The sequence below is a fragment of the Hemitrygon akajei genome, chromosome 7, assembly GCF_048418815.1.
Source record: "Hemitrygon akajei chromosome 7, sHemAka1.3, whole genome shotgun sequence".
NCBI lineage: Eukaryota > Metazoa > Chordata > Chondrichthyes > Myliobatiformes > Dasyatidae > Hemitrygon > Hemitrygon akajei.
The window spans coordinates 168,223,332-168,234,653 of record NC_133130.1 but is presented as its reverse complement, the minus strand read 5'-3'; the positions used below and the strand labels follow the sequence as shown (position 1 = coordinate 168,234,653).

General features: G+C 43.4%; 1 protein-coding gene across 3 annotated transcripts in view; it reads right to left on the bottom strand.

The window, feature by feature from the left end:
• Positions 1 to 1,739: 1,739 nt before the first annotated feature.
• rabgap1 (RAB GTPase activating protein 1) overlaps positions 1,740 to 11,322 on the bottom strand; it is a 242,797-nt gene continuing 233,214 nt past the window's right edge. For all 3 annotated transcript variants that reach the window (XM_073052552.1, XM_073052553.1, XM_073052554.1), the window contains one exon: positions 1,740 to 6,921. In XM_073052552.1, coding sequence (XP_072908653.1) covers positions 6,799 to 6,921 — 123 coding nt within the window. In that variant the 3' untranslated portion in view covers positions 1,740 to 6,798. The remainder of the gene's footprint in view (positions 6,922 to 11,322) is intronic.

Sequence of the window (11,322 nt, the reverse complement as noted above, 5' to 3'; positions counted from 1 at the left end):
TACTTATTTCCTGGGATTTTCATGCACAACAGTCTCTGGAGTTTACAGAGAATGGTGTGGATTGGGAAAAAAACAAATGTAGTATTTTCTGATGCAGCAGCGGGGAAGGGATGTAGTGGAGTTGCTAACAAAGAATTTGTTCAGCATTGTAACATAGTGATTAGCGCGATTCTTTACATTGCCAGCTGCAAGGTCAGGGGATTAATTCCTATCTTTGTCTGGAAGGAATTTACCGTATACATTCTCCCCATCAACACTCAGATTATCTCTGGGTGCTCGTTTCCTCCCATGTTCCAAAGACGTACGGGTTAGGAGGAGTTTGTGGGTATGCTACATTGGCGCCGGAAACATGCCAACACTTGTGGGCTGCCCCCAGCACTTGCTGATTTGATTTGATGCAAGAGATGTGTCTCACTAGATTTTGATATAAATGTGACAAGTAAAGATAATCTTTTTTTCTTTAATCTCAATTACCTTTGATATGTCAGTAAAATGTTTTGCCCAAGCTAACACCTAATTATATTACTGCAATCTGGAGCAGACTCAATAAGCCAAATGGCCTATTTTGGCTCCTGTGTCTTATGGTCTAACCTAAATACAGTGTACACATACATAAAGATATAACAATTAAAAACTGCCTCTTCCTTAATTACATTTAAATACCAGGAGTATTAGTTCATGTTGGAGTTTGAAGGAACAGCACTGAACTTTTCACTAATCATCACATCAGTTTTCCCCTTCTTTCCAAGTGATTTTGCCATAGTAACATTGAGTAACTGACCCATTCGGTTGGCATGAAGCTTGAATGCGTGTGTATAGAATTATAACATCACTCATAAGAGGTTAACTAATTTCATGATCAACACGGACCTCTCAATGTTATTTACTTCAGCTGAAACGTGTCCAGCTATGGATGTGGCTCAAGTTTGGAACAAACTGCCAATTGCCTTTAATTACATACTGATCGAGAGCAGCCAGTGAGCTCAGGGAAATTTGAGGCTTGGCCCTGGTAATTTAATGCAAACGTGTGTTCAATCTCATTAGGGCTGCTGGCATTACAGTTACTACAAGCTTGGGATAGGAAAACCACGTTCATTCTTGCAGGAGTTCACAATAAATGAACAATCAAGACAGCAATATACACTCAGTGGCCACTTTATTAGGTAACCTGTATACCTGCCCATTAATGCAAATATCTAATCAGCTAATCATGTGGCAGAAACTCAATGCATAAAAGTATGCAGACATAGTCAAGAGGTTCAGTTGTTGTTCAGACCAGAAATCAAACGGGAAGAAATGTGATCTAAGTGATTTTGACCATGGAATGATTGTTAGCGGCAGATGGGGTGGTTTGAGTATCTCAGAAGCTGCTGATCCTCTGGGATTTTCATGCACAAGTCTCCCAAGTTTAGAGAATGATGTAAAAAAACAGAAAAAGTATCCAGTGAGTGGCAGTTTTGTGGGTGAAAACACCTTGTTAATGAGAGAGGTTGGAAGAGAACGGCCAGACTAGTTCAAGCTGACAGGAAGGTGACAGTAACTCAAATAACCACACATTACAACAGTGGTGTGCAGAAGAGCATCTCTGAACGCTCAACTCGTTGAACCTTGAGGTGGATGGGCTACAGCAGCAGAAAATCACAAACATACAATGCCTACTTTATTAGGTACAGTGGCCAGAGGATAATATGACTAGTCAAAGTTTGCTCACCCAATAAAAAAAGTTAAATTAACACAGATGACATGTGGCAAATCTTTATTTAACAAAGTAGTTAGGACAAGCAAAATAATTTATCTTTTTGACATGCTGTGGCTGTTAGCAATGAGCTGTGATCCAAGTATAACGTCATATCTGATCTCCGGTTGAATTTTTTTGGTAACAGCAATACTAATGCCGGCTGAGACCTCTCAAATGCCTCAGGGCACAAGGGGAGGTGTGCCCTTTCTACCATTGAAAAAACTCACACACTGACACATTTAATCAATCCTTTCATATTTGAACAAATTTTAAAAAGCTTTATTTGTCACATCGCAACATACAGTGAAATATATCACTTGTGTTAGCGACCAACACGGTCCAAAGATGTACTGGGGGTTGCCTCCAAGTGTTGTCATGCTTCCAGTGTTAAGATAGCATGCCCACAACTTACTAAGCCTAACCAGTATGGAGTTCAATTCTCACTGCTTTCTGTCAGAAGTTTGTACATTGTCCAGGTCACATTCTAAGTTAGGGTTAGTAAGTTGTGAGCATGCTATTCTGATACCAGAAGTGTGGTGACACTTGTAGGCTACCCCCAGTACACCCTCAGAGTTTGCTGGTCATTGATGCAAACAAGTTTTCACTGTATGTTTAATGTACACATGACAAATAGACATAGAGGTAAGACAATCAGAGAAAAGTATCTGAGATGCAGCAAACTCTTGGCCAGTGTTTACTTCCCTCAGACAAGCACACAGCTCCTGTTCCTAGAACAGAAAGCAGAGTTACCACCACACAAGGGTAGACACTGATGGTAAGTAAGCTTTGCTCAGGATGGGCAGGTTTTATTATAAATGTATGCTAATGACGTGGACGTTCATGTACACATCTCTGCTTGGAACAATACAAAATATCTACCTCATTACGGTCTTGCACTTCAATGCTTACCTGCAGTGTAGCTGCTAGACTTTATTCTGCGTTGTTACTGTTTTACTGTGTTCTACCTCGGTGCACTGTGTAATGGTCTGATCTGTATGAACAGGATGCAAGACAAGCTCTTCACTGTATCTCAGTACATGTGACAATAATAACCAATATCCTATAAGTGAATATTTAAAAATACAGATTTCCAGTAAAGCAGCCAGCATAATCAAAGACCCCACCCACCCCAGACATTCTCGTCTCCCATCAGGGTGAAGATACAAAAGCCTGAAAGCACGTCCCACTAGGCTTCTACCCCAGTGCTATGAGCCTATTAAATAGTTCCCTAGTATGTCCAGATAAGACTTGACCTCACAATCTATCTTATTATGAGCTTTCACCTTATTGGTTACCTGCACTGCACTTCACCATAAGATACAGGAAGGTATCAGTTCCTTGCACACTTTCCATCTGTGCTGGGTTGAGTGTCAAGCTAACAGCTCGTCCTCGTAAAAAAAAAAAAACAAATGCTAAAGATACGTACAGCAAAGTTGCCACCTGATGCGCCACAAGGTGCAGAGAACAATAGTAAGATATAGGAGCAGAATTGGGCCATTTGGCTCATCGAGCCTGCTCTGCCATTTCAGCATGGCTGATCCAATTCCCTCTCAGGCCCTGATTAATCAAGAACCTATCAATCCCTCTTTCTCTGTACACCTACAGTCTGTAAACCTCTATACGTACGCTCTGTAAACCTACACTTTGTAGCTGTTACTTTATTGTTATTGTTTCACCTTGTTCTACCTCAATGACTCAATCTGTCTGAGCAGGATACAAGACAAGTTTTTCAATGTAACTCGGTATACGTCACAATAATAAGCCAATTCCAATACCAAAGTGTGACATGATACAAACTATAAATTAAGACATTATTCTATAAACTCTAATTATTGATTGCTGAGTCAATGGGAAGTCGGGTAATTGTCCCAAACATGTGGACCCACACCATTGTCCTGCTCCACGGTATGTTGACAATGACCTTCACGATCTCAGATGAGCCTTTTACCTGCTGGCAAAGCGAAGACACTCTCTCTGTGTTCACTCTCTCTCGCCGCTGCCACAAGTGTAGGATTTCCAATGGCTGAGAACACTCTCCTTCCTCCTGTCTTCAAACTGAAATCCTAACTGCTACTAAGAAATAACATACCTGACATGGACAGCTGACCTAACTTGTTGCTGTGCAGCCTTTGAGATTGGACAAAGTGGGGATTTGAGAGGCAAATCATATACTCAAGAGGTTCTGCAGATGCTGGATGCTTGACTGGTCTGGGCATGAAGGGATATGGGGAGAAGGCAGGAGACTGAGGCTGAGGAGGGAAAATGGATGAGTCATGATGAAATGGCATAATTCTGCTGCTATATCTTATGGAAATCCATGGAAACACACAAAAAGCTGCAGGAATGCAGTGTCTACGGTAGTGTCTACGGAGAGGAATAAACAGTTGATGTTTCGGGCTGAAAGGTAAGGTTTTTTTAACGTAAAGAATGGTGGGTGTGTGGAAACGCACTGCCAAGGGTGGTGGTAGTGGCAGATACACTAGGGGCATTTAAATGACTCTTAGATAAGCACATGGATGACAGAAGAATGGGGGCTATGTGCGAGGGAAGGTTAGATTGATGCTAAATAGTCGGCACAGCATCGAAGTCCGAGGGGCCTATACTGAGCTGTAATGTTTTAAAAGCCACAAGACATAGGAGCAGAATTGGGCCATTCAAGCCCATCAAGTCTGCTCTGCCATTCCATCATGCCTGATCCCAGATCCCACTCCACCCCAAACACCTGCCCTCTCACCATTTCCTTTGATGCCCTGACTGATTAGGAAACTATCAGCTTCTGCCTTAGATATACACACGGACTTAATTAGCCTCCGGCAGTCTGTGGCAGAACATTCCACAGATTTAACACTCTCCAGCTAAAAAAATTCCTCCTTACCTGTTCTAAAAGATCGCCCCTCAATTTTGAGGCTGTGCCCTCCAATTCTGGTCACCCCACCATTGGAAACATCCTCTCCACATTCACCGTAGCTAGTGCTTTCAACATTCAATAGGGTTCAGTGAGATTCCCTGCATTCTTCTCAATTCCAGTGAGTACAGGCCCAAAGCTGTCAAACACTCCTCATATCTTAACCCCTTCATTCCCAGAATCATCCTCATGAACTTCCTCTAGACTCTCCAATAACAACACATTCTTTCTGAGATATGGGGCCCAAACTGTTGGCAATACTCCAAGTGTGGTCTGATTAGTGTCTTACAAAGCCACAGCATTATCTCCTTGTTTTTATATTCTATTCCCTGTGAAATAAATGCCAACATTGCATTTGCCTTCTTTACCACAGATTCAACCTGTGAATTACCCTTTTGGGAGTCTTGCATGAGGACTCCCAAGTCCCTCTGCACCTCTAATGTTTGAATCTTCTCGCATTTGAGATAATCGTCTGCACTATTGTTCCTTTTACTAAAATGCATTATCATACATTTCCCAACACTGTATTCCATCTGAGACTTCTTTGCCCATTCTTCCGATTTGTCTAAGTTCTGCTGCAATCGCATTGCTTCCTCAGCACCATCTACCCTTCCACCTGTCTCCATATCATCTGCAAACTTTGCCACAAAGCCGTCAATTCCATTATCCAAATCACTGACAAGCAATGTGAAAAGTAACGGTCCCAATAATGACCCCTGAGGAACACCACTAGTCACTGGCAGCCAACCAGAAAAGGTCCCTTTCATTCCCACTTGTTGCTTTCTACCTGTCAGCCATTCCTCTATCATGCCAGTATCTTTTCTGTAAAGCCATAGGATATGATCTTGTTAAGCAGCCTCATGTGTGGCACCATATCAAATGCTTTCTTAAAATCCAAGTAAATGACATCCACTGCCTCTCCTTTGTTCACCCTGCCTGTTAATTCTTTGAAGAATTCTAACAGATTTGTCGGGGAAGATTTCCCTTTACCGAAGCTATGCTGACTTTGTGTTATGTAATGCCTGGCACATTAGAACATAGACTGAGGGTGGTGGAGGTGTGGAACGAGCTGCCAGCGGAAGCGGTTGATGCAGGTTTGATTTCAAAACTCGAGAAATTTGGTACATAGGGTATGGCAGGTTAAGATCCAGGTGCAGATTAATAGGAGTGGGTAGAGTAACAGTTCAGCACAGACTAGATGGGCCAAAGGGCCTGTTTCTATGCTGTAATGCTCCATGACTCTATAATCCACTTATATTGGGTAACACTAAATCTTAGCTTAACAAAGGATAATGGGAATCCACACTCGGTAGTGTTTTTTTAACCAGGATATATTTCAATGCATGAAGTATACACAGTGCACCCTAATTACTGTATGCTAATACAACGTCCACACTTAATGTTGAGAAGGTTACAGCACATTTGGCATCAAACAAATAAGACAGTGGTATGACACTACGGACAAAGCACTGGCACATCCTGTGCTGAAATATTACACCAGGCAGCATTAGGAAATCAAAGAACAGAATTAAAAAATAAACGAACTCGAGTTACGTTATGTACAATGCAGTGCCTCTCAGACACGTACAGTAGGTGTGTCTAACAGCAGAACATAAACCATTATAAATAGGTACATTAAGGTGCAAAGGCTTTCATCTTACTGACACCCCACTAGAAACCCAGAGAGTGTTGAAAAACTACATTAACTTCAGCTTCTCTGGGAAGCTGCGATCCTTTGCGCACTTTGATTTTAAACTGATCTGAAATAAATTTATATCAAAACGGTATACAGTAGATTCAAAATCAAAACTTTGTTTCAAGTTATTTGTTAGGTTTTTTTTGTTTCTCTGGTACATAAATGTGACTCAGTTGTGCAAGTAGAGACACATTAGAGGGGAGTAACCTCTTGTCTCAGGACAGCAGAAGAGAGCCAAGATTACTGGAAAAAGGGTCTCGCGTGTGTTAAACATCAGCAGTATAAAGACCATTCTAAAGGTAAAAGCCATTTCTTATGGTATTGTTGGGGGTAACAATCCTTTAACCATGTTAATCCACAGACTGTGTAGGTAAGGATACACATTCTGGTCCCTAAACTGTAACAGATGTCAGCACTATTTGGAACTGTCCTTGTTTCCACTTCACGCAGCTGACTTTTTTATGAAGTCTCTTTGCCCTGGACGCCAGTGGCTGTTTTAATTGAGCTTAGCGTTCGGTTGAACCAGGTCTTCTTTGCCGCCTGAACTTCATTCAAAGCCAAACCCAAGTGGTGCTCCAGGTCCTGAAAGCAGAACAAAACAATTACATGGCTGGAAGCCTCAATTTGTGCATTACATTAAAAGGATTTACAAGCAGTTCACTCCAGGTAGTTTCCTCCCCCACCTTCCCACTTCCCCGCTTCTCTTCTCACCTCTCTGGTGGGCCCCTCCTTCCCTGTTTAAGGTGAGGGGGCCAAGATTTAAAAGGTAGTTGAGGGGCAACTTCTTCACACAGAGAGTAATGGAAGGAGTTGCCAAAACGAGGAGGAGGTCAAGGTGGGTACAGTGATGACCATTAAAAGACATTTGGACAGGTACATGGATAGGAAAAGCTTAGAGGGAAACAGGCCAAACACAGGCAATGGGACTAGTTAGATGGCCATCTTGGTAATTATGGGTGAGTTGTGCTGAAGGGCAGTTCCATGCTCTATGACTCCATACAAGAGTATGAATCGGCCTGCACACCTGTAAGCCTGTTTCTGCCAGTGTTAAACTGTTAGCTGACCTGCCCAAAAACAACTGCATAGATCAAGTCCAGATCCCAAAGAAGCTGCAGTTTCAGTGCTGGTGAGGACAGTAAATATTTCTCCTCTCCTTGGGTCTTAGGCTGGAAGCCTCTATGTAATCAGATTATCAGTCTTATCCTGAAACACTGTCTGCTAGAGAGGACCTAGGGAAATGGAGGCTAGCCAGACAGAATGGGAAGTGTTGTTCCTCTAGTTCGTTTAATTGTCATTCAACCATACAAGAATACCCATGAATACAACCAATTGAAACAGTGTTCCGCTGTGGCCAAGGTATAACACACAATACCAACAGTAATAGACAGCACAAGGTACATACAGCATATACAAGATAGTAGTAAACATACAGTCACACACAAAAAATATAGTCCAGGTCCCAGAGTCCAGAGCACTGACTCCAGTAGGAATGCCGTGCCTCATTGCCTCTGGCACTCTGGTGGAGCACCCAATTCTGATGCCTCACCTGGGCAGCTGAAAATGGGTGACAACACCGTGGCACTAGGCATCGACCTAGCTACAACCAAGGCCACGCAGTTTTCTCACATTTCACCAATAAACCAACATATCGGACTTACAGCGTTCCACACCACCAGTATCAACATGGTTTTGTGATCACAGGAAGAGTGACTAAGACAATCACTCGCTTTAGACTGAATGTTCTTTCAGCCCTGATGTCACAGGCAGCATCACCGAGCCCAGCTCCTTCAGTTTCTCCACCAACAAGCAACTCGCCGATGGGGTGGACTTCCAGTACTTTAAGTTCTTAATGTCCAACAGTATCTTACGATTGTAAAAATAAAGTTTAAAAAGGGAATAACACATTTGTTGACTCCGTAGCTGCTGCTGTGTCTGAGCATGCTGCCATCTTATCGGAAGACTACTCTAACCTGAGAGTGGCCTCAATATGGGAACAGGTGGTTACAGGGAAATCCCACCTTTGGAGCGCAGGTGCTCGACGAAGCGGTCCCCCAATCTACATTGGATGTCATCAATGTAGAGACTGCACCGGATAGAACAGACAGACTCACAGGTGAAGTGTCACCTCACTTTTTGAGGCCCTAAGGGAGGGGGTGGAGGGTAAGGTGTAACACTTAGCCCACATGCAGGGAGTACCAGGGAGGTGATCAATGGGGAGGGATGGGGGGGACGGGGGGTCACGGAGGGAGCAATCCCTGCAGAAAATGGAAGAGTTCCTCCAGCACACTGTGTGCATTGCTGAAACCAGGAAACGTTTCTGTCTTCAGCATTAACAAAGATTGACAACACTTTCATTAGGAGACCTCTGATGCAAGCAGATGATGGAAAAGGATTTGAACCTGACAGAATAATAATGCAGCCATCAAACCACTGTTTTAAAGATAACATTTTCACCATGTGATTAGAATTTTTATTACTCTCACAGAGCACTTATAAATTGCTCTCTCTGCTGACACAGGCAGTATTTTACCCAGTAAATAATGTATCGTCTGCTAACATAGAGGAGAAATCACCTTGCTCACTTTTTAACAAGGTCAGATCTTGCAGGATAACCACACAGGATTAGAGTGAGAGAACATCGCAACTGAGAAACAGGCCCGCCTAGTCTGTGAACTGTTATTCTGCTTAATACCTCCATGTGCAATAGCTCCACAATGTTATGAGGACACAAAATACTGCAGATACTAGAATCTGGAGCCACACACAAGAAGCTGGTGGAGCTCAGAAGGTCAGGTAGCACGTGTGATGCCAAGAGAGAGCAGAGGAGGTTTACCAGGATGCTGCCTGGATTAGGGAGCATGTCTTTTGAGCAGAAGTTGAGCAAGTTTGAGCTTTTTCATTTGGAGTGAAGGAGCATGAGAGGTGACTTGATAGAGGTGTACAAGATGACAAGATACATAGATCCAGTGGACAGCCAGAGGCTTTTCTCCAAGGTGGAAATGGCTAATATGAGAGGGCATAATTTTAAGGTGATTGTAGGAATATATAGCCGGGGGGGGGGGGGGGGGGGGGAATACACTAGGGGTCATTTAAAAATTCTTAGAGAGGCATATGGATGATTGAAAAATGGAGGGCTATGTGGGAGGGAAAGGTTGGATTGATCTTAAGAGTAGTTAAAATGTCATTGTGGGCTGAAAGGCCTGTAGTGTTGGGTGGAGATGAACAGATGATGTTTCGGCTCAAAACCCTTCACCTGTATTGATGAAGGATCTCGACCCGAAATACCAATGTTTCATTTCCCTCCAGAGACCCACAGAATTCCTGGAAATTTTTAGGTTCATTCTGGATCTGTTTCCCAATTCTCCTCATGAACACTCCACAAGACCTTAGGACACAGGAAGAGAATCACACCATTTAGCCCATCGAGTCTGCTCCACCATCTGATTGTGGCTGATTTATTTTCCCTCTCAACCCCATTCTTCTGCCTTCATTATCTCTAAGATAAAAAAAATGCTGACAAACACCATCAAAATTCATCAGCAAGGCTTTAGGATGGAGAAAATGTGTTAAGGGTGAATGCCATTACTAAGTCATGTTTGAGTAATTTTTCATTTACAAACCACATTACAAATGCCTAACATGAAATGACCAACAACAACCAACGTACACAGACTGGGGCCCCACAAGCTGAAAAAATGAAACTACTTTCAGTGAAAGTTTAAACAGAATCAGGCTTATTCTCACTAACGTATTGTGAGGTTAAATGTTTGGAGATCAGAGGTCCTGGCTCTGCAGTAGGTTTTATACTGTGTCTAAAATCCTGCGTTGGGTGGACAGGACCTCATTCAGAGGTTGGCACTTTAAACCAAGCAGCACTCCCTCCGCTCTGCACAGCCTGGGAACATGGATTAGGTGGCCGAACTGAGACTGAAATTGTTCACTCCGATCGCGAAACACTGCTGGATATTAACAACACTTGGTACTACAGGTCTACTGCACTAGCAGGTCGTTTGACAGCGATGGAGCTGGACTTATTACACATCATGCTGCAGCCACCCAGAGCAAAAGACATCAGACGCGACATGAGGTCCAATGGACGATGCAGGTGCTTGTCTTGGATGTTTCTGTTCTGGTCACAAGACCCTGCTCGACACTGGTAATGTAGAATACTGTGAGTCTGATTCACTGGTTCATCGGCAAGACTGACGGTGGGTGAACTGCACGGCCTCGGTTGTGGCATGGACCAGGCCCTCGTGCCTTGGGGTCACCTATTGCAAGCGCCAAGGAAAGAGATTCTGGAGCTGGCTATGCGCCGCTGGATTCCACACTGGTTTGGGGGTTGGTCCCTTCTGTCGGTGCTGCCCTCCAGTATTTGCTCTGTGTTTGTCTGCAGCTGCACTTGCATGAGATGAGGAACTACTGCAGACTGTTCTTGCAGAAACGTGGCTCCAGGACAACACCCATTCACCATCAGTCTACAGGCTGTGACACTCAGGGACTTGGGCTAGATTATAATTTATTATATAACTATAATTTGTAACTATATATTTTTCTGCTATTGTAATTAGATGTACTGGATGTACTGTGTTTTGCACCTTCTCCCCAGAGGAACACAGTTTTGTTTGGCTGCATTCATGTGTATGGTTGAATGACAATTGAGCTTGACCTGGAACCACTGACCCAGGTTTGCAGTGAGGGACTGAGTTACACAACCGTGACCTTTCCTGTACAGCGGAGAGCATTCTGACTCCGTCTGGTACGATCACAAGAGGCTGAAGAGGGTTGCAGGCTCAGCCAGCTGTCACATATACAGTACATCAAAACGTAGAGCAAAATGCATATTTGCATCAATGACAAGCACAACCTAAGGATGTGCTGGGGTCATATTCTAGTGCCAACATGGCACAGCAACGATGCTCAGCATAAGAACACAACACAAGGAGTAACAAAAGCCACACAAGTTCTGTTCCACGCTCCCTCCCT